This window comes from Chenopodium album, chromosome 23 (assembly GCF_948465745.1).
Source record: "Chenopodium album chromosome 23, dcCheAlbu1.1, whole genome shotgun sequence".
Lineage (NCBI taxonomy): Eukaryota > Viridiplantae > Streptophyta > Magnoliopsida > Caryophyllales > Amaranthaceae > Chenopodium > Chenopodium album.
This window is the reverse complement of record NC_137856.1, coordinates 2,055,113-2,078,173: the sequence shown is the minus strand read 5'-3', so window position 1 is coordinate 2,078,173 and position 23,061 is coordinate 2,055,113. Positions and strand designations below refer to the sequence as shown.

Genomic DNA, 23,061 nt, shown 5'->3' with positions numbered 1-23,061 from the left:
CTGTAAATTATTGACAAATAGTTTTGACCCTTATACAGTATACATGAAATCATGAATTGGGGGTTATTTAATCTTTTAAATTGCTAATTGTTCTTCAATTTGTTGTTTGTATATTAGTCTGCACATTATAATTTGTTTTTGAAAGGTTATTTTCTTTGTACAACCAGTTGTGCCATAAATTATGGCTTTATCTTTGTTCATCTTCTCGTACCTTTGCAAGCATTGAGCCAAAAAATGACTGCACCATGCTTTACTTTTAATGCGTGTATAGTGTACCACAAAAATAATACATGAAGATTATTGAGAAGCCGATAATGAAGATTAATGAGAAGTACATGGTAACACTTGCATTTCATACTCGGGTACACCCAATTTATAATATGTATGTGTTGTCAAGTCACTCAAATGTCACACAAATCTCACTTATTCACTTATATATCGAAACTTTATTACACATAGCCTATTTAGTACGGAGTTTTACTCTATTCACCATGGCTCCATGTGATAGGAGCATACATAAAGAACTATAGAAAAATCTAGAGGATGATTGTGAATCATAGAGTCACATTTTTTTTGAGGGAATCAATCAAAGAGTCACATTTTTGTTATCCATACATGAATTGATCAACCAAATTCAATTATAGATGACATTACATTACAAACCATAAAACCTCCAAAAATCTTACACAATCAAATAGAGTAAGAAGAGCCACATATATATCAAGGCCAAGTTGGAACACCCACAACCCCTAAGTCCTTAACCCATCAAAGAAATCAAACCAACCCATCACCACATGACACGTGGCAAACACCCACTTCATCCTCAAGATTTCATTGGATCAGATTCATTACCCTCAAAATTTCCCAAAAAAATTCAAAAAATTAAAAAATTAAAATTATAAAATAAATAAAATCACTTTAATAACAATCCCAAAACTCCCACCAATATTTTATCCTCCTTCTCTAGCTATCTCCTCAATCCTCAGCAATGGCAGCAGAAATGGCACTCCTAAAACCCATTTCAAAGTTCAGCCCGAAACTAAGCCCAAGCCCGATAACCCGGCCCGGAGCAAAAAGCTTCAGAGTATCCATGTCCACAACATCAATGCCCACAAAAACATCAAAAAAGGGGAATAAGAAGGAAATTCAAGAAACCCTTTTAACACCCAGATTTTACACCACTGATTTTGATGAAATGGAGCAACTTTTTAACACCCAGATTAACAAGAATCTTAATGAAGCTGAGTTTGAAGCACTTTTGCAGGAATTTAAGACTGATTATAATCAAACTCACTTTGTTAGAAACAGTGAGTTCAAGGAAGCTGCTGATAAGCTTGATGGGCCTTTGAGACAGATTTTTGTTGAGTTTCTGGAAAGGTCTTGTACTGCTGAGTTTTCTGGATTTCTGCTTTACAAGGAGCTTGGTAGGAGGCTTAAGGTAATTTTTTAATTACTTATCTTATGTTTTTTTGATTGATTAATTTGGTTGTTTGTTTAATTGTAAGCAATTTTATGTTTTGTTGTGGTGGGGTGGTACCCGTGACCTTGAATCAAATTTCGTCTATATCACTTTGAATGATGACTATAGTGATTAATCAAGGGGGTTATTAGCTTACTTGTGAACAACTTTAACTTTGTGTTATATACCTGGAATCAAATTTCGTCTATGTCACTTTAAATGCTAACTATAGTAACTGCTTAAGTGGGTTATTAGTTTACTTGTGAACAATTTAAAGTCGTGTTATATTTCGTCTATATCACTTAGCATGCTGACTATAGTGACAATTTAAGTGGATTATTAGACTTATTACTATAGTTTACTTGTAAGCAATTTAAAGTCGTGTCTTGGGATAGTATATGATCTTAGATCGAATTTTGTCTATATCACTGACGAGTATGATGGTTCTCTAATTGTTTGTGGATAACTATATCACTAACAGGAGTAACAGCCATTGTGGCTCAATGTCACCCCAAAAAAAAATGTAGTTGTGAATTTATTTGGTGATTTTCTCTGCTTTTGTCATTGGCAAAGTTCAGGTTCAAGTGAACTAATTGTATTCAGTTTATATTTTTTTTTAGGAAATTGAAGTTAGGTGTTTGTTTGATGGTTTTTGAAGTTCAAGTCTTGAAATTTTGGGACTTGTGAATTGTATTTAGCTTTAAAATAGTGCAAATTGAAACTTTTTTCAGAGGTAAACTAAAAATATTCCGAATAAAAAAAAAATTTAAAAAGGGCCCAACCGGGTTCGAACCGGTGACCTCTTGATCTGCAGTCAAATGCTCTACCACTGAGCTATGGACCCTCAGTGTTTACTTTTTGCTACTCTGTGTACTTAAATTGAATTATGGCACTAATACAATCTGCATGATTTTAGCTATGACATAGAATTAGTTATAGTAGTGTAAGATATTGTTCTAACAATGTAACATATTAATATTTGATGTCCTTTAATTTTGCAGAAAACAAATCCGGTGGTGGCAGAGATTTTCTCCCTTATGTCTAGAGATGAAGCCAGGCATGCTGGGTATGTTTTCGCAACTCTCCATTGCGTTCTATTTGTACAGAACTTTGATCATATTCACGAGGTTCTAATGCATTGCAGATGGTCCTTGTGGATGTTAATGCAATGTGATTCCAGCCTCTGAATGTTCATTAGGTACCAAAAGATTTTCACCGGAACTGTTTCTTGTCTTGTGCAGGTTTTTGAACAAGGGTTTGTCAGATTTCAATCTGGCCTTGGACTTGGGTTTCCTGACCAAAGCTAGGAAATACACATTCTTCAAGCCAAAGTTCATCTTTTACGCGACATACCTATCAGAGAAGATTGGTTACTGGAGGTACATTACCATTTACAGGCACCTTAAGGAAAATCCTGAGTACCAGTGTTACCCCATCTTCAAGTACTTTGAGAACTGGTGCCAAGATGAGAACAGGCACGGAGATTTCTTCTCTGCTCTCATGAAGGCGCAGCCCCAGTTCCTCAATGACTGGAAGGCCAAACTCTGGTCCCGTTTCTTCTGCCTCTCGGTAATCATATCATTCACAAGTTATCCCTTGCTATATCTACAATTATGTTGTGGGGTCTGAAAGCAAGCACTTAATTTTAGGGGAGATTGGACTACAAGTAATGTAAATCTGTAATGATACCATTGATTTTAAACTTCTATATCTATGTTTGTCACAGGTTTATGTGACCATGTACCTCAACGATTGCCAAAGGACAGCATTCTATGAAGGCATTGGGCTCAACACCAAAGAATTTGACATGCATGTCATTATTGAGGTGAGACGATGAAATTGTAGAATGCTTTCGTTCTCATGTACATTCTATCTTCCTCACATTTTAATCTTGGTGTTTGGTATGTCTCCAAGTGTCAAAATTGACGATTTACAAAAAAGTTCTATGTCTTTTTTGGTCCAAAGAAAGTGTTAAAATATTTTGTACCCATGTCAGGGTGTTAAGATCTGACAGAGGTACTCAAGGTAAATTAAAGTGTTTGATTGAAAAGCAAACTTTAATGTAGTTTGCTTATTTAAAGTACAAATGAAGCTTGTTACTTTGATAACTTCTTGTTTAACTACTTCCTTCCAAACACTTTCCTACTATAATGCAGTCAACTAAGCTAAATAGGCGTAAACTGGAAATTTCTTAAACCCTGTAGACCAGAGCATTTATCCATACTAGGTGATTCTATCGTGCTTGTGAAAATTAGAGTTTTATTTCTGATGCTTTGGTGTTTTTTGCAGACCAACCGCACTACTGCCAGAATATTCCCAGCTGTGCTAGATGTGGAGAACCCAGAGTTCAAGAGGAAGCTTGATCGAATGGTGGAGATTAACCAGAAGATCATCGCTATTGGGGAGACTGATGACATCGGCTTTGTGAAGAATTTGAAGAGGATCCCATTAGTAGCAGCACTGGTTTCAGAGATCTTGGCTGCGTATCTGATGCCACCAATTGAATCTGGTTCGGTTGATTTTGCAGAATTTGAGCCACAGCTTGTATATTAGTCTTCCTATGTACTACTGTATTGTGTTCCTTCTAGTAATTAATACTCGAGGATGACTTAAATTGCTATTGCCAGAGAACAGAGAATCTGTAACAGTATGTAAACTTATAAAATTGCAGATTTTGACATTTCAGCAGTATCCCTGATTCCATGTTTAATAATTTCTGAAGTCATATAAGAAAAAAGGGCGGTCTTGTGTTAATAGGAGAGTGATCTCCTAAGCTATATGAATTAAATTACGGCTTGGGTGCATCTAGTCTCACTCACCTTTTAAAATATTTAACCTTGCCAAGTACTCCGTATAAGACAAAAGTCACCATCCAACAATATGACTAATCAATAGTCATATCGCAACAGATTGCTTCAAAATATGAAAGTATGACCCCTTGCATAGCAATTTTTGCATAAATCTGGACACGAAAAAAAAAAAAAAAAAAATCACTGTTGCAAGTCTTGCAACTAAAAGCAAGATATTGAATAAACCATGGCTAACAGATTCTCAGGTTTTCCGCATTAGAAAAATTTAGGCATTCCAGATTTCCAGCTACTAAAAAAATAAATCTATACAATATATGAGCAATAATTCTGCACAATTCTAGGTTACACAGCAGATAAAATGAAGCTAAATCAGCAGAAAATGGCAGGCTTCTGATAAGCAGCTAAAGCTCCTTAACTGGATTTGAGAGGGTTAATTTGTACCGTCATTGAGTTTGAAATGCACACCAGAATCAGTAGATGGAAATCGATGAGGATGCAATTGCAAGTTACTTTCTTGCATTAATATGCTCAAGATAAATTTACAGCTAGTTTTAGTGGAAGTAATACAAAAGGGAAATGTTCCCGTCCATGCTATTTAACAATTTCCATAATTTTCTATCTTCATATCTAGTTAACTACCTGTGCAAGGAACAAAATACACACATAAGAGAAAGAAAAAAGAACATGTCGAAGTTGTTCAAAAATCATTCTGATTTTGGCTTTGTGTCCGACTCTTCTATTGCTTTCGGAAACAACACCTTGAAGATCCATACAGCCAAACATGTCAAGATTGTTAAAAAATCATTCTGATTTTGGCTTTGTATCCGACTCTTCCATTGCTTTCGGAAACAACACCTTGAAGATCCATACAGCTAATAAGGTTGCCTCAATTGGAGCAAGCCAATAAACAAAAATGTGCTCCTTAGTTATGTAGTCACCACGAGCATAAGCCCATCCCATCACCTGCATAGACAGCAAAATTGACAGTAACAAAAGAGTTCAGTAACTGAGTTTATATAGCATACAAAACAGAGACCATATATACGGTAAAGATACTTAGATACATACAGATGCTGGGTTCATGCATCCACCAGTTAAGTCGGAACCAAGAACGTGAAGTGTAAGTTTTGAAAGGCTAGAAATCCAGGTTTTCCTCACAAAACTCCCAGGAAAGCTTCTTGCTAATGACAAAGAGATGAAAACAATCATAAAGGTTAGGACTCCCTCAGTCAACGCGCCTTGATGGATGTTGACATTCAGTTTTGGTCCCTTGCCAATTTCAGGAAACATATGAATTAAGAACTTAACCCCATAAATGGCTCCAAGCACCTGAAATGGAGATGAGTGGATTAATACGATAAACTATATAATATGAAAAAGACCAACTATTCTACCAAAGCAAGGCAATAACAAAAAAAAAGAGCAATTTGAGAAAAGGAAATTGTCATACTCTGTATCTTACTTATCAGGCATACAGTTCTAATAACAGAAAACTTTGATTTCAACTCGAGTAGTAACAATGGAGCATTTCCAAACCGCATAACAACCATTATAAAGACTAGCCTTTAAACAGTACCAGCACCTCATACATTGTGAAATTCAAGTTCTCCAAACATTTAAATTTTATGAACAATATAATCAATCCAGGTTCTAAACAAGATTTGCTAAATGTCTTAAGATTAAACAACACAGTAATAAGATCCACATCAAAACATCATCTGCATCAAGTTGTCCCAATGATCCTAAAAAGGCTCCTGCCTAAAGCCAGGAAATTTGGGGGACAGTGGTCAGATATACACAGTCTAACCCCTTCTTAAACTCCGTTAGAACCTTAACATGAGAATGCATCTAATTTCCCACTTGTTTACAGAACACGGTATAATCCCTTCATAACTCCATTAGAGCCTTAACATGAAAATGCATCCAATTTTCCCTACTTTCACAATCAATAAAAAGCAAACACACTGTGAATCTGTGATGCACAACCTTGATCTAAAGCGAATGTAATCGTGAAAGTAATTATAAAGTAAAAGCAAACCCTCTCAACATTTAACTGTAGTCAATCTTGAGGTTGAGATATGTGAAAGGAAGGAGAAATGAAGCCAACAAGTTAACAAAGGCAAAAGAACAACTTTCAAAGCAGACGATTTTCGGATTGTCCTTATTGCTAAGCTAATTTCGTGCTTCATGCAATTAAGCACTTACCTATTTAGTCCCGACAAATAAAGATCCCTTCATATAACAACAATACTTCATATACAAGCACAATGATCTTGCTTCGTATACAAGCGCAAATGCAGAACGACATCATACCAAAAAAAAACGTGCACACAAACAATATCATCAATTCAGTACTCAACTAGATGTTTTTAAGGTCCTAATTCTAATAAATCAAATCTTTCTCATCTCACAAATCTCAATCTAGGACATATTCAACCATTGACAGAAACTTCAAAGCAAAATACTGCACAACAAATGAAGATAAACTACAATCTTAATGTCAAATAATCACTAATTTAATCAAATAAGACCTCAAATTAAACTCAATCAAAGTAAGATCAAATTAAAGCACTAAACTTTATCAATTTTAGCAACAATAGAAAACAAACCCATCATAAATTTTACAACCAAATAAACCAAAAATTAAAAACCTCACTACCCAATAACTAATTCAATCAAATTAGCTGAAAAAATTGGTTAAAAATTATACCTGAGCAGGGATTCTTGCACCAATGATGAACAAAAAACGACTAAAACCCCCAGAAATAGCTCCAGCCAATATATTGAGAGGATTATAAGTAGCACCTCTCGCAAATTTAGCCAAAAAGGCGAAGAAGAACAAATTGAGAACAGAGAAACACAGCTTCACAATTTCTCCAATAAAATTATGTTGAAATCCCATAAAATGGAAGACAAAGATTTTGACAAGAACACCAGAACATACCCACATAAATGAGAGCACGAAATCCGAGATTAACAACGACCCATTTTTAGATTCTCCCATTTTTATGTAAAAAAATTATTTGATCAATAGGATTTTATGCTAGTATATGTATATATCTCTCTCTATCTTTGGACTTTCAGAAACTGTTCTGTATTTTGGCATATATTCGAATTATATTTTATTCGGGAGGGAGTGGTTATGGTGTCCCGAATAAAAATTTGAAATTCTTTATTTTCTCCATTTCCTAATGTTTTTACTTTCCCCTTTCGGGAAAATTCCCGGTTTCTCATATTAGGAAACGAAAATTTATTTTCTCATGGGGCATTTTCGTAAATAAATTAACAACTTTTTCATTATTATGAGTTTCATAATTGAATAAAGCTGTTGATTTATTTACAAAAATGTCATGTTTTCACCATGAGAAACCGGGACATCCTCCTTCTTCCTTTATAAAAACAATAATAGTAAATAAATAATTCATTGGTCGTTAATTTGGCGGCTTATGTTGCAAGTAGCCAAGTTGGAAAGTGAGTTTTGGGCTGACATTGACATTGTGTTACACTAAGAAAAGGCATAAAATTAAAATGGAATCTTTTCTCTCAATAATGCTTACCCAACTAATTGTAGTTTTAACACCATGTCCAACAAAGCAACAAAGTATTCTCCTGTTACTCATATAATGTACATATGTAATTTAGGAGTATAAATTTTTTTTTTTGAAAGAATAGGAGTATAAAATAATGAGTTGGATGTAAGACAAAGTAGAGTAATGTTAAAAATAATAATAATAATAATAATAATAATAAATAAATAAATAAAACCTCATTAAAAAGGTGAATAAACTTGTAATACCTAAAAATTTTTAAAAATTTAAAAAAAAAAAAAAACCTTAAAAATTTTAACCAATTGTAAATACTATTTTTTTTGAAAAAAAAAAAAACTATTTAAAAAAGAAAGATACTCCCTCCGTGTTTTAATAAGTGTTACACTTTGATCAACACATAATTTTAGACAATTTAATTGATTTAAATAAAATAAAAGTTAGTGGACTAGTTGGGATATTAAAAAATTGTAAAAGAAAGATAGTGAGGTTAATAATATATTGAAAAATATTGAATGTGAGAGAAGATAAATAATAAATAAAAGTAGTAGTGGGTTGGGTGGGGACTATAGGGGGAGAGAGATATAATATTTAAATGTAGTTTTTTGCCAAAAAAAAAAAGTGTAACACTTGTTAAAACACGGCCGCATTTGGTAAGTGTAACACTTATTACAACACGGAGATAGTATATAAATTTAGACTATCTTTTCTCAAAATTGAAACCTAACTTTAAAAAAAAAAAAAAAAAAAAAAAACCCTCTACTATGAAAAAATTAATACCATGTGCCTATGTCCCTTTTGTACTTCGTATTAATTAAGATTGCTATCAATATCATTTATTTCAATTAAATTATATTGAATGAAATAACATCTTAAAAAGTACTTCGTATATTTTTTTTTAAGTATTACTACCTCCGTTACATATTAATTACAACTTTGGAATATTTTATCTCTCACAAATAATCCCCAAAGTTGCAACTAATATGTAACGGAGGTAGTACATCATTTGCATGGACGGGACTCGGGAATGGTATTAGTTTAAGATATAAACGATTTATTTATTTATTTATTTATCTTTTGGTGCAGAAGATATAACGGCTTTAGTTGAGCTAAATGTAACTTTTGAAAGGGATGCATGGGTCATATCATTACATATAGTGACAACACCCACTTGATATTATGCTTAATACGTAGTATATAAGAATAGTTGCACACAAAATTGATAGAGAACTAGTACTCATAATTCATATTTTAGTTGTGATTATCTCTGAATGGCATTGTGTGATGGTGAACTTTTAGGAAAATGAAGTATGGAGTAGCAACTACTAATATTTTACGAATTTAGTTGCTCATATCATATTTTAGTTGCTCATATTATGATATTAGTCATATTACACATTCAAACACACACACATACACACACAAAAAAAAAAAAAAAAAAAAAAAAAAAAAAAAAAAAAAGGGGGTGGGGGGGGTGGGTGGGTGGGTGGGGGAGAGAGATCTATCACCTCAAGTTTGTGCATAACTAGCCAGAATAAGCTTGAAAATAAAAAGCCTAATAAACTTGAATGTGAGTTTAAGCCAGTGCAAAACAAAGTAACACAAGCTCAGATTGTTATTACACTTCTATAAGATAAGGAGAAGGGTGTTATATGTTGGAACCTCTCATATGTTAACCCCATTTGAGTTAGCAAGTTAGGTCCTTTAAAAGTGGGGGGATAGGGACAAAGGATAAATGAATCCTCACCTCAAAATGCCTTTAGTGGGGTTTGAAATCCACAATCCTTTGATTGTGTGATAACAAACATTGTTACACTATCCATCAGTATTTACTAAGTGCATCAAATATTATACTACCTCCATTACACATTATTTGCAACGATTTGACATAAAGTAGAGAAGAAAAATGTTTAATCGTTGCAAATAATATGTAACAGAGGTAGTACAAATGCTTAACATGGAGTAATCATCTTCTTAGAATATCACTGTTGGGTTACTTCATAATTATAATCCCACCAAAAGAGTTGTATACTCATTACACTCCCAGAAAAAACACTATAATTAACTATTTTTAGAAAATGAAATTGATAATTGTGGATATTATGATTTATGATTTTTGTAACACTAAAGTCAAGGTTTGTATACTTAATTTTAAAAAAATTTCAGCAATAAATTTTAAAGTAGCTTTTAGCGTATTGACTCCAGTAAATTCCGAGTATTTATGGTGAATGATGTATTGTAACTTTTAAAATACATTTGACAAAACTTGTAAAACCAACATCATTTTTTTTTTTTGACAAAAGTAACAAGATTTAGTTTCACAACACCTTCTCTTTCCTATACATACTTGACCATCCAAATTCTCAACATTTAATTTGTGTCGAACATCTAAACTAGACAACTACTCGTCGACAATTAAGAGTAACTACATAGTAATACAACAACCATTTCCAGCGTCCAAAATCACACATTTGATAAAAAATCAATCACAAAATGTCAATAAGACATCCAAATATAAGCAACATCAAAATTAAAATCGAATTGGTTACTCACAAAAACTTCTAAAATGAATTACTCCCTCTGTCTCCCTTATGTTTGTACCATATGACTTATAAAGCTATCACATAAAATGAGCTCACAGTGCAAATAAAAAGAAACAGAGAAGTTGGCTTGAACATTTCGTTTAAGTAAAGTAAGAACTATCCTACTAATCTAAAACTTCTTATAAGTCAACTCGACCCGAAATAGCAAGAATCAAGAGTTAGGCAGTTAGGTTTAGACATGGTAAGTTGATAAACAAGTGGGAAAGAAAGAAAGAAGATGCACTTCACTTTCACATCACTTGATAGTATAAATGGCGACACATAACCACATTATCCCAAGTTTGGGCGTAAACTCGTAAACGTACCCTTTATTTTTCTCCTCATTTACCCCAAACTTCTCTCTCGTTTTCCCCAATTCTGTAAACCCAAACCCTAACCCTAATTCCTATCCATCTCACAAATTTCAATCTTCTTCATCCAATTTCATCACTGATACTCCTCAATCAACTTGTTCTACCATCGGATTCTCCCGTGTTGTTCTTCAAATCGCACTGTTCCGTGGATTTTCGCTGAAGATTTCTCTACTTCGTCGCTGAATCGAAGAACTTTCGATTTCTGGGCTATTTGCAGCAATTTATCGTGGTTTTCTGCTGTTTCATCTGTTATCGGAGGTTCTTGCGGCGGCGATGTTACGATTTTCGGGGTTTGTGAAGAGTCGGTGTCTTCGGTGTTGATGATTTCTCCTTTTTAATGAAGGAATTCTGGATTTCTGGCTTCGATCTGTGAGATCGTATCATTTCGGTTCAATTTTTGATTAATTAGATGCAATATCATCTGATTGATCTTCTTTGAAGCTGGATTTTGCTTCTGTTGAAGTGTTACGATTCAGAATTCGAGCATTGAGCTATTGCAGCGGCGGCGGCTTTCGAAGGAGTTCGCAGCGAAGAAGTATACTAGGAGAGGAATTGAAGGCGGCAAAGAGATAAAATTTTTACTTTGTACTTTGTTATATTTGAGTTTGAAGTTCAATTAGAGGCCTTTATTTTTAAATTTGAAGGCCTCATAATATCCGTAGTTAGGGTTTTTGATTGCATTTTTGTGCGATATAATTTTTGTTCGATTGATTGATTTCTTTTTGAAGGAAAGAAAAGTGAAAAAAAAAATTAATTATGGCAGTTTATTATAAGTTTAAAAGTGCTAAAGATTACGACTCAATTTCAATCGACGGTCATTTCATATCGGTTGCCAATTTAAAAGAAAGAATTTTTGAATCAAAGCATTTGGGAAGGGGTACTGATTTTGACCTCGTCGTTACCAACGCTCAAACCAATGAAGGTTGGTTGATTTTCTGGTGTAGATTATAAGTTGAATTGAATTGCTTTCGACGATTTTAGTTAGAAGTTTTTGAATTGCATTCTTGCTCAATTTTGAACCTGTAGTTGTGTAAGCTGTTATTTCTTGGGAATTCGAAACCGGCTTTAGGTTTATCTGGATTGTGTGAAATCAGAGGTTCTTTCCATTTTTTTAAGTGCTTAAATTGAAGTCTTGATGTGAGCCTCTGATTTCACGCAATTACACCGGTCCTTGTTAGACATAGAGTCCGTGATGAGATCTTTATGATGTCACAAGTAGTCGAGTACTGCTCAAGTTCTCATACCACCACATCACCAACTTGCATAAACTATATTTCCGCAAGTTAAACTAAGATTAGGATGATGAGGTGGTCAAATGTGAAGGGGTGATAACGATATACCTAAGATGTTGACGTTGAATGGGACATATGATCCAATTCCTGATGCAGGATGGTAGTCTTTAATACCCAAACCACATCAGACTGTAGTACCCCAATTGCTTATTTAGTTGCTTCTTTTGTTTACAAGCTTAAGAAGTATTCATTTCTTGACATGTCTAACTTTGTTGACAAGAAGCAAGTAGCTGATACTTAGGTTTTCCTTGTATTGTTGAGTTTAGGTTATAACCACATTCTGGTTTAAGTTCAATAATCCATCGAAGTTTCACACTTTTGTCTAGGTTGTTTGAATTTGGGGATTTGATTTTATTGCTACATAGCTGAGATGGCCTTTTGACTTCCCACTAATAACAGCTGCCAAGTTTTGTCAGGTCAAAGTTGGGCAATGCTTCTTGGCTGTATTGTTTTATGTCTTTTTGCAGCTTTTCATGGATTGTCTCTCTGTTCTGCGATTTCAGAGTATCTAGATGAAGCAATGTTGATTCCAAAAAACACTTCTGTTCTAATACGCCGGGTACCAGGACGTCCTCGCATGCCCATTGTTACACAACCGGACGAGTATTGATCCAATCTCCTGTTTTTTTAACCTTGAATCACTTTTTGTCGACACTACTTTTCCTGATGAATATTGTATATCGGTGCCATTAGGGCTCATCATATTTACCTGTTGTATTTTGTTATATATGTTTGTTGAAATTTTCATTGAAAAAAAATTTAGTTTAAAGGTGGCCAATTTGTTCGCTTGTTGAGTTGGAAATCTGCTTTTGTTCTGTAGGCCGAAGGTGGAGGATAAGGTGGAGGATGAGCAACATGCGAAAAACAACTACTTTGCTGCTGATTCTTCAGGGTTTGGAGATGTATATATCCAGCATTTCTTAGTTTATATTTATAGTTGTTACAAAATTTATACATGACGAACATGTTCGATCATATGTTTCAGTTTGAAGCTTCAGAACTGGATGATGAATTTGGAAATGATCTATATGCAACAATCCCTGAGATGACACCAGGACAATCAGGCAATCCAATGCAGGATTCAGTTCCTGCAAGTAAAGCTGATGAGGACAGCAAGCTTAAGGCTTTAATTGAAAATTCTAGTTTTGACTGGCAGCGGTTAGACTTTTTTCTTTATAAAAAAAGGGTTTTAGTTGTTACCGGATATCTTTTTTTTCCCAGTACTGATGTGAAGTAATGTGTGAAATGCAGTCAACCTGGTGATGGTTTTGGCTCTGGGAGAGGATTTGGAAGAGGTGGGAGGGGGGGTGGTCGAGGTTTTGGTATGTCTAAAGCAATAAATCCTTACCTGCTTAGTGTATATAGTATATTGTTGATGCCTTGACAAATGTAAATGACTTGATTCCAATATTGCATGCTTTTGATTAGGTCGAGGTGTTATGGAGAGGAAAACACCTCCACAAGGCTATATCTGTCACAGGTGTAAGGTTCCTGGTAAGTTCTTGTTTATTCTGTCTTAAATTCTGGTTGTTTAATTTTGAACATTTTCATGGATGCTGATTGATTGTAAATAAATTTGTATATCAGGTCATTTTATTCAGCACTGCCCAACAAATGGTGACCCTAATTTTGACATTAGGAAAGTGAAACCTCCTACTGGCATTCCCAAGTCAATGCTTGTAGCTACACCGGATGGCTCCTATGCATTGCCAAGTGGCACATCTGCTGTGTTGAAACCAAATGAGTAAGCTCACTTAATTATTATTTTTATAATTTTTTCTTTGCAGCTCTTATCTTGTGCAGAATTATTGAGCTGACAGCACTTTTACTCTTAACAGGGCTGCATTCGAGAGAGAAATTGAAGGTCTACCTTCTACTCGTTCTGTTGGAGATCTTCCACCGGAGCTCCATTGCCCGCTGTGCAAGGAAGTGATGAAGGATGCCGTGTTAACCAGCAAATGTTGTTTCAATAGTTTCTGTGATAAATGTAGGGTGATTGTATACTGTAAAGTGCTTTCATATTATCATAATAATGACGCGTGCCGAATTTTGACGATTGTTAGAGTTTTGTGTTGGTTTGATGAATGTAAATATTTTCAAAGAATAGCTCTCCCTTGGTTTCAAATTGCAAGTTTTTTTTGTTAGTTTATTGAGATAATCTTATTCTTTCAAATTGCAAGTAGCATAATGATCTTTGAGTGGGGTCATACAGAATTTGATGTACTTATGTGCTTGGTTTATTGTATGGTATATTTTTGGAACATGAAAAAAAGTTGATGTTTATTGGTTTTGCATCTCCTAGTAATTTATATAATCTTTGGGTCTCATTGTGCTGGAGCATGGTGTAATGGTGTATTATGTAATGGCCTGTTTATTTGCTCTCAACATTTACATTTACTGTGCAAATATCTACTATGCAAATCGTGGACCTTTTATATGAACAGTGTTAACTTATATTGCAGTTTTTTCATGGACATATTTTGAAATAAAATTAGTCTCAAAGATTTGATTATTAGTGCCATTTGTGATCAGCTGATGTATACTGGTTTTTCTAGATTTTAAAACTGCTTATTTATTTATTTTCCTTGAATCATGGCCAGGTATAAGGGATTTTATTATCTCAAAGTCTATATGTGTCTGTGGAGCAAGAGATATACTTGCAGATGATCTTCTGCCAAATAAGACACTCCGGGATACCATTAACCGTATACTGGAGTCTGGTAATAGTAGTGCAGACAATGGAGGGAGTGCTCTCCATGTTCAAGGTAGTTAAATTGAGTTTATCTCTGCTGAACGAATTCTTTCCCGGCTTTTTTCAAAGATCTCATCACGTTGTTTCCTCAGATTTGGAGTCTGCTCGCTGCCCGCAGCCTAGGATTCCATCACCTACTCAATCTGCTGCCTCAAAAGGGGAGCAAATGCTTCCTCCACGAACTGAAGGAACTTCAAATTTGAAAGAGAGTTTAGAAGGTATTAAGCCTAGCCATGCTTCACAGTCGCAGTCACAGCAGCATATCTCAGAAAGAGACAAGGTTACAAAAGTTCCAGACATGTCTGAAGCTACTCATGAGTCGGCTAGTGTGAAGGAACCTGCGTCACATGGTAGTGCTTTACCTGTTGAGGAAGAAGTTCAACAAAAGGTGGCTGTTGGCGAAGCAGGTAAATTGCACAGATGGTTGGTTTTGTCATAATTGTTCTCTGTTACTATATTTTGTTTTATAAAAGTTTTAAGCTCTCTGTATTATGTTCTAGGTTTGTGCAACTTTTTATTATTCTGTCCAAAGCTGTCTTTTATTTTTCTTTAATTTTTGTGGAGCTAGGGGCGGGGGGCTTGCAGTGTTACAGAGGCTTAGATTTATTTTGCCCAAGTGATATGGTGAAAAAGCACCTGTTGCACTTTTTCAGAATTTTTTAGATTAGAATGTAGATGAAACACATTTTGTATATTAATGCAGTTGGCTGTTATCCTAATCAGTTGCCTTTTCCATGTCTTCCAGTAAAGAAAAAGAAGAAGAAGAAGAAGATGCCCATGCCTGGAAATGGTACACCTTTTTCTTTTCAGTTTTCATGTCTTTCTTAATGCTACAACTTCTCAGGATGTTTCTCCGGTCATTGTTTATATTTATGTATGTATCTGTGGTGCTGGTTTCTGATACTGGGTTTGAACTTGTTAATTTGCAGCTCCAGACATGCAATGGATGGGCATGCCTCCTGGGATGGATGGATACATGGGCGGCCCTAATGGCTTCAATCCCTGTTGGCCAGGCATGCAGCCTGCAATGGATGGATTCATGGGCCCCTTTGGTGGACATGGTGGTAACATGCCTTACAATATGGGTTATGGTCCAGGGCCTATGGATATGCCTTTCGGGAATGTTTTTCCTCCAGATCCTTTTGGGAACATGATGCCTCCAGACCATTTTGGAGCACAAGGGTTTATGATGCCTGGAATGCCCCCGATGCTTCCTCCTCCTCAAAGGTATAAATTGCAGATTTGATATTTTGTTCTCACACCATTTCCTTACCTTGTCTTTGGCTCCGTTATCCGTTTGCTGATATTGGACTCTGCTAATAGCAATATTCATGCTAACAAAATGTATGTATGTATATTATGGCGTTGATGCTGTTTGGTGGGCATATGTCTTACAATTTTGACACTTTCTTCATTTGAGCTTACTGTGTATGTATATACTCTGTATTTTCATTCTGTTGCTTCTCATGCTCGTCTTCTTGATAGAGCTGAAGAAATTTACTGTTCATCTGCTTTGCATCTGACCTGGATTTTCATCTCAAGTTCTATTTCTGAATATAGATTTTCCTAACACAAAATTTAAGTAAACTTCATTTAACTAAAAACAATGTATTCCTGTTAACCAAAATTAAAACAAAATTTGTCATGTATGATCAGTGAGATATGAGAAATAAAGCAGTCTGCCAAGTGAACACTAAAAACAAGAATAAAAAAATGTGTCATTATTCATGATGCCTATTTAATTTAATTTGAGGACTTTACTCCATCCTTTTTAGCAATTATTAAAAATAACTGATATGGCTCAGTAAACTCTGCATATTTTTTAGTTATTGTGAAGGACTCCGTAGTAGATGATTTATATGTTACAGATTCAGGGTATACATGGAAATAACTGCCCTTGTTGGGTGAGGACGTGAGGTTGCACACACCCAGTCCTCTTACTCTAGTGTAGGTCTGAGCCACTTTAGAGGCAATTGGGGTAATATTAATATGGAAGCTGATTTTTATTGGTTCTTGTGCAATAGAGTTCATACTTATTGTGTTGTCTCTTTTATGCACATGAATAAACTGCTTGTGTTGAAATTTTTACTTTTTATTATGTTAAAGAGCAAAAAATTGAGCTGTGGTTCAATATATAGGGATCTTGCAGCAGAATTTGGAATGGGCATGAATGTCAGGCCACCTTTGATGAGTCGGGAAGAATTTGAGGCTCGGAAGGCTGAAGTAAGAAGAAAGCGAGAAATGGAGAGAAGGGTTGAGAGGTGAGGACTGGTCTAAGTTAGCTATTTCAATTTATAAATGAAAGGCGTGTTTTAGGGTGTAGTATTAGCATGTAGCCTATTTTTGCATGTGGAGAACTCTTGGTACTTGTATGTTTGAAGAGTTGATTGAGTGTGTTGGTCTGATATGAATATTCATTGCAGTAGGGAACTTCCCAGAGATCGTGATTATAGCAGAGAAGTAAGCAGCAGCGCCAACCCCCCACCTATGAAGTCAAAACCTGTATGTTATTTTGTTGTCAATCTTTGTTCTTTTTGGTTTTGGCCTTTAGTGTAGCAGGAGGCTGCAATTTGGCTAGCAAACTTTTTTCTATTGCTTGATAAATTGAAGTAAAAAAAAAAAAAAAAAAATTGAGTATAGGCGACTGAGGTTTCTTCTATGGTCTATTATTGTGGAGAGTTGCTGGAAAAGTCCTATATTTGATTATTCCAGTCTTTATGTTGGGGAGCTTGATTGGGCTATTCTCAATTGTCCCGATCTTTTATGAGCTGGATGAAAATTCTCAATTTGTGGTTGTATAAATGGGATGTAGCCACAGGCCCGCCTTAGCAAATTCCCACTCTTCTGGTTCATTTTTTCTGTTTGTTTTCATTGCTCCCTTGTTGCCTGCAAGGATCAAATGTGAATAATTAGTTTTAAGTGGTTGACTTTATTTTGTGGATTGTGTAACAAAAGGTTGTCTTGGCAAAGCTATGGGATAATACCTAAGAAAATCCCCTTTTCGCTGTCTGTTGTTTTGAATGCATCTTTGTAATAATGGACATTATGTGGTATAGTGTTTGTTTTGGGAATGCTTCTGAATATGTTCTTTTCAGATTGAATACATTTTTATTTACTGTTTGTAGACTTTCAGTAAATTTTAAAATATGCCAGGGAATTTAGTTACTCTAAATATACGAAATTCTTGTGAGCTTGTTTTGAAGAATCAGTAACCTGAGTAAACTATTTTCCTGAGTACAAAGTTTATATGCTTGATCTACTCCGAATTTGGGAGTAAAAGTTCGTATTTGACTCTAATTATTTTTCTAATTACCAGGTCTATAATGTGTTTGCTGTTATGTTAAGAAAATTTTGTTTTGGTTGACTAATTACGAAATAGACGATGATGGATTGATGGGTGTTGTCTAAATCTAAAAAATGAAGAGTTGAAATTTAGTATAGCTGATATTAAAATTATATGCTTATGTTGGTTTTTATACATTTGGGTGTGAGTTAAACATAAAAAGCATGTTATTAACATGTTTCATATTGTCAAAGATGCAGAGGCCTCCTCCAGCCAGCAGGTCCCCGAGTGAAGACCGCTATGATAGTCTCCGGGACCGGGACCGGGAGAGGGAGAGGGAGAGGGAGAGAGTGAGGGCTAGGGAAAGGACTTCTGTCGATCGTGATCGGGAACAAGACCGGGATCGTGACCATGAGAGCCACCAGAGACGGACTTCCCACAGTCACAGGTCTGAACGGGTTTCACCTGACAGAACCAAACGTGATGTGGAAGTCCCTCGTCCAACCCTGAATAGAAAATCTGAACACCATGAGCGTGATCACAACCATGAACGGGACCGTGATCACCGTGACCACCGTGAGCGTGACCATAAATCTGAACGTCATTCCAAGCCGTCCTCTAAGCCTCCGTCTTCTGTAGATGTGGTTCAACAGTCATTAGACAAGAAACATAAGGCGAGTGTGTTCTCGAGGATTAGCTTCCCGGATGAGGAGGTTTCCAAGAAGCGAAAGGTTTCTGATGAGCCCAAGCCTAAGCCTGTTAGCAAGGACCATGATGCCCACCATCATAAGGCAGTGGCGTCATCTTCTACAGCAAATGGGCACCATCATGATGCAGGGAAGAAGAGTGTGGCAGCAGCAGCAGCAGCAGCAGCAGCTATGGATTATGAGTCGAGCGACGATGAGCGGCATTTTAAGAGGAAGCCTTCAAGGTATGAGCCATCACCTCCGCGCCGAGAGGAATGGATGACTGTAGATGAGGAAGATGGTAGGCGGCATCGTAAGCACAGGTAGATGTAATACTAGGGAACTGATGTTGTGAGGTTGAAAAGTGAGCATGCCGAGGATCAATTTTCCCTGTTTGGGCAAATCACTCATCACTGTAATCTTATGCTTTTTTTTTTCCTCTTTTTTTTTTTTCAACTTTGATTTGATGATTTTGTAATAAAATTGTACCTTTCCCATCTTCATTCTTTCTATCAAATATCAATGAAATCCACGCAATTTACATATGAATCTTTTGTCAGAAGTTTTTTTTATTTTTTTTTTGCTTATAACTCGTCTCCTCTTTCGGTTACCCTCGTTTATAGATTTTAAATATGTTGTTTATTTTAGTGAGAATGCAATGATTACTAATTTACTACATATAGTGTGCTAGTAAAACTATACCTTCGTATTGCTTAAGCAAAATTCATAGCGATAGATTAACATTTTCTTTTTTCAAAATCTTATATTGATATGTTGCTAGTACAAGTATTAGAAAATAGAATTACGGGTGAGCATGGCTTTGGATAACTATACCCGTTTGACATGATCTGATTTGATATATGTCTTATTTAGTAAATGATTTTTTTATCGGCTTTTGGCTTTTGCATTTGGTCGATCTAACATTCAAATATTTAGTTAGGTAAATGGTTTATTTAGTCAATAGAAAAGCTAGCTCAGCTTTTAAGCCAAAATGAAAAATTTGTTTGGATTAACTTTTAGTTTTTGGTTACACAAGTTACTAAAAACATCTAATAGCGTAATTATAACAAACATCTAATAAAAAAATCAATACAAGCAGCTTGTCAAACTAGCCAATAGCCAAATATGATATAAGGGCATAATAAAATACGAATAGGGTTTGACTCCGTACATCTTTATGAAATGCAAAGCACCTATTTTGTACTCGACTACCAAACGGACAGTTTAGGGGACTTCAATTGAAAACAGAAAAACATCCTTCTTTATATATATAGAATCTTCTTTGCATGGAAAATCAATAATTGATCATACAAACATGTTCAAAGAAATTAATTTAAAAGTAAACATAAAATTACAAAAACAAACTCCTTTTTCCTCACTTAACATTAGTAACTAATTTAATTAGTTACTAATTGAGGAAGGAGATACATATATTATCAAAAGCATAAACAAAATCAATTACATAAAACTATTACCAAGTTTCATTTACCAAAATATCATTATACATATACTTAGTATAGTTTTGGTAGAAGCTAAGGTATAATAGTTAAATTATTGATTATTTTACAACAAATTGTATCAATTAACAAGACTCAACGCGGGTACAAGAAGGGTTCCAACTCCGCTAAGGATGCTGCCCAACTGAAGCAAAGGGATGCCCTCGAGGCTGCCTGTACTAACCGCGGCATAAATGGGACAACCGAGGATGGGAAGGTTAACAAAAACCCTCAACCTAGAGATATCAAGTACACTATTTAAGATGTTACCAACATTAAGAATTTCGATCCTAAACGAGCCATCCGAGGCAGTTTTGACAGAAGCAAGTATGTTGCCGTTGAGCCTAACTCCTACCCTAATGTTGGACAAGGGTGCGCAGGTTCTACAAGCAGTGGTTACGGTTGGTGAGCACCGACAAGTTCCGACTATGGCTAGCACGTTCACGGGTAGGCCGTTGATAATTAAGGCATTGGTTTCGGGTAAGGCGGTGGACATGATTAGTAGGGTTAGTGCAAGAGAAACAAAGGTTGATTTTGTTGTTGTGTTTGCCATTTTATCTAGTAGGGTTTTCAGAAAGTGAAAAGTTTATTTATTGGTTTATGGTTTAGTAATTTATATTTATTGGAAGTGTATGTGATGAGGAACATGATAGTAGCGAAGAGAGCTATTTATAGGCATGTAATGTACTCATGTATATGTAAATGCAATTTGTATAATTGTATGCTTGCATAATATAATGTTTGAATATTAGAAATAGAATAATAATAATAATAATAATAATAATAATAATAATAATAATAATAATAATAATAATAATAATAATAATAATAATAATAATAATAATAATAATAATAATAATAATAATAACAATCACATAATAATAAGGATAAATAAAAATGTAGTAAATGATTAAAGAGGAAAATAGGGAATTGAGGGATGGCTATATTTTGTGTTCTTCCCTTTAATCAAATTGCAATCCATACCAAGAAATTCAGAGTTTGTTATGCATGAATGTGCGTTGTTAATGATTGTTTATTTTGTGACGTTGTGTTCAAGTTTTTATTGATTATTCCGTATATATCACATTTTGTATTGCCAAAGTCTTGTATCTTTGAGAACTCTTTAATATTTATTTTTCAGAATTCCAGCTAACCGATCAACTTAATTCTTTGTAAATATGTAGTTCATTTCATTTAGTTTAGTAATGTATTGACTGTTTAGCTTAGTAATGTATTGACTGTTAAATAAAGGGTGTCAACACCTATATAATGACTGGCATAAGGGGAAAAATTACACGTACTTTTGATGCAATAATATTTTGATCCGCGTGTGATTTTAGGTGATTGAGTTGAATTTATTAAAATTTGTGTATGCGAGGCTTGTTTGGGAATTAATAAATTGGTAACAATGCAATAACAGTTTGTTAATTGGATGATTCTAAGCACCAAATAAGATTCTCGGTGTCCTTTGGCCTGGGGACGCTGTTATCACTTGTCAGGATTCGAATATGTTATTTTTGGAGGTTAAATCTGAAGGCTATACTCCACGAAATCGCATGCACTATATTTGAGATTTTAGGACCTTTGAAAATTCAAGTAATGGTGTGAGATGCATTTTAGATGCTATAAGGAGTCGTATATGTCCACTAGTTAGTCACATAAAGATATGTGGTGGTCTTGATTTAATGATGAGAAACATGTACATTATTGACTAAATTAGTAGTTAAGAGACAACGTGGATGGATCCAACCATATAAGTGATCTTCCATGGACGCTAGGGGTACATAGGAATCATCATCCCTTGTCCTCTTTTTCTTTTATGCCTGAATGAAAAATTCAAAATTCTCCAAAACAGAAGGCTATAATCCACGCTCGATCTTGGACCAATCTTAGAATTTTTTTTCCAAAATTAAAGTGGTTGTGGACTTGTGGGTGATGTATGGGATAGTAAAAGCTAAGGTATGATTGAACCATAAAGTCACCTCGATCACCATTATGTTTGTAAAGTCTAAAGACTGAGTATGGTCTAGCTAAATATATTACTTCGTATGTTTGTTATGACAATATCAGAAGTTTTTGTTGCGTAGTAACTTGTAACTTTGTAAGTCATGAACTTATTTGTAACAGTTGTAATAATCACCTAAAATATAGGCATCCTGGAGTTTTATTAAAGTGTTGGGATTATTTCATAGGGTTATCAAATCAACACCCACCTTTGTAGATGCATTGATTGTTTATAATGGACGTATAAACGTATGCATGGAAGACCACTAGATGAGAACAAGTTGGAGACATCCATCTCTTAGCTTTATCCCTCAATTTCTTGATCGTGACTAAGTTAATTGCTCATCATTTTATTTAAAGAAAATTAAACCGCATGCAACTCATCATGTATGGTGTATACGTAGAAGGTCACCGAATCAATTTTCAAAGTTGCACAACACGTACATACACTTGCACAATTTGAAGGGAAGAACACAAAAACACCCATCCCTTAAATCCTCATTTTCCGGATTTATCATTTAACTATTATTATTATTATAATCGTAGTATTCAAACTTTATACGGAACACAAAGTATATGCATACGCATGCATATTGGCGATATTGCAATCACACATATATCCTATAAATAGTTTCCTTCATTCTTATCATTCTCCTCATACTCTAAATTCCTACAAAAATAAATTAACTCCAAATACATACTCTAAATTCCTACAATTAACATTACAATGGCAAACACAACAAAATCAGCCTTTGTTTCTCTTGCACTAACCCTACTA

General features: G+C 34.9%; 3 protein-coding genes and 1 non-coding gene across 7 annotated transcripts; 2 read left to right on the top strand and 2 right to left on the bottom strand.

Annotated features, from left to right (window-relative positions):
* Positions 1-914: 914 nt before the first annotated feature.
* Positions 915-4,139, top strand: LOC145608532 (magnesium-protoporphyrin IX monomethyl ester [oxidative] cyclase, chloroplastic-like). The gene is made up of 5 exons (XM_081664147.1): positions 915-1,438; positions 2,461-2,525; positions 2,701-3,028; positions 3,186-3,284; positions 3,749-4,139. Exons 1-5 carry the CDS (start codon positions 989-991, stop codon positions 4,010-4,012), a joined length of 1,206 nt encoding a protein of 401 aa, XP_081520273.1. The 5' UTR covers positions 915-988; the 3' UTR covers positions 4,013-4,139.
* Positions 2,232-2,303, bottom strand: TRNAC-GCA (transfer RNA cysteine (anticodon GCA)). Its single transcript has one exon. It is a non-coding gene; the product is annotated as a tRNA-Cys (tRNA).
* Positions 4,140-4,757: 618 nt separating the features above from the next.
* LOC145608534 (putative aquaporin SIP2-1) lies at positions 4,758-7,366 on the bottom strand. Its single transcript, XM_081664149.1, has 4 exons — positions 6,980-7,366; positions 5,338-5,598; positions 5,125-5,232; positions 4,758-5,027 (listed from the first exon to the last, which is right to left on the bottom strand). Exons 1-4 carry the CDS (start codon positions 7,271-7,273, stop codon positions 4,974-4,976), a joined length of 717 nt encoding a protein of 238 aa, XP_081520275.1. The 5' UTR covers positions 7,274-7,366; the 3' UTR covers positions 4,758-4,973.
* A 3,294-nt stretch (positions 7,367-10,660) lies between these two features.
* On the top strand, positions 10,661-19,328 carry LOC145609629 (E3 ubiquitin ligase PARAQUAT TOLERANCE 3-like). Of its 4 annotated transcripts, none has more exons than XM_081665079.1 (15): positions 10,661-11,692; positions 12,566-12,665; positions 12,883-12,964; positions 13,048-13,220; positions 13,314-13,384; positions 13,491-13,556; positions 13,650-13,806; positions 13,901-14,049; positions 14,663-14,827; positions 14,907-15,221; positions 15,560-15,604; positions 15,744-16,041; positions 16,953-17,075; positions 17,241-17,316; positions 18,358-19,328. In XM_081665079.1, the coding sequence occupies exons 1-15, from the start codon at positions 11,527-11,529 to the stop codon at positions 19,108-19,110; spliced, it is 2,739 nt and encodes a 912-aa protein (XP_081521205.1). In that variant the 5' UTR covers positions 10,661-11,526; the 3' UTR covers positions 19,111-19,328. The 4 variants fall into 4 exon arrangements, with proteins under 4 accessions (XP_081521205.1, XP_081521203.1, XP_081521204.1 ...); XM_081665077.1 differs by having other exon boundaries at positions 18,352-19,328; XM_081665078.1 differs by having other exon boundaries at positions 10,662-11,692; positions 17,238-17,316.
* Positions 19,329-23,061: the final 3,733 nt, after the last annotated feature.

Excerpts from the sequence above, each read along its gene's own strand:
- LOC145608532 (XM_081664147.1), top strand. The coding sequence starts at position 989 with ATGGCAGCAGAAATGGCACTCCTAAAACCCATTTCAAAGTTCAGCCCG. Across the intron at positions 3,029-3,185 it reads CCCGTTTCTTCTGCCTCTCG|GTTTATGTGACCATGTACCT; the intron begins GTAATCATATCA and ends TGTTTGTCACAG. Across the intron at positions 3,285-3,748 it reads ACATGCATGTCATTATTGAG|ACCAACCGCACTACTGCCAG; the intron begins GTGAGACGATGA and ends TGTTTTTTGCAG.
- LOC145608534 (XM_081664149.1), bottom strand. The coding sequence starts at position 7,273 with ATGGGAGAATCTAAAAATGGGTCGTTGTTAATCTCGGATTTCGTGCTC. Across the intron at positions 5,599-6,979 it reads GTGCAAGAATCCCTGCTCAG|GTGCTTGGAGCCATTTATGG; the intron begins GTATAATTTTTA and ends TCTCCATTTCAG. Across the intron at positions 5,028-5,124 it reads TAGCTGTATGGATCTTCAAG|GTGTTGTTTCCGAAAGCAAT; the intron begins GTGTTGTTTCCG and ends TGGATCTTCAAG.
- LOC145609629 (XM_081665076.1), top strand. The coding sequence starts at position 11,527 with ATGGCAGTTTATTATAAGTTTAAAAGTGCTAAAGATTACGACTCAATT. Across the intron at positions 13,807-13,900 it reads GCTGTGTTGAAACCAAATGA|GGCTGCATTCGAGAGAGAAA; the intron begins GTAAGCTCACTT and ends TACTCTTAACAG. Across the intron at positions 15,222-15,559 it reads GGTGGCTGTTGGCGAAGCAG|TAAAGAAAAAGAAGAAGAAG; the intron begins GTAAATTGCACA and ends CATGTCTTCCAG.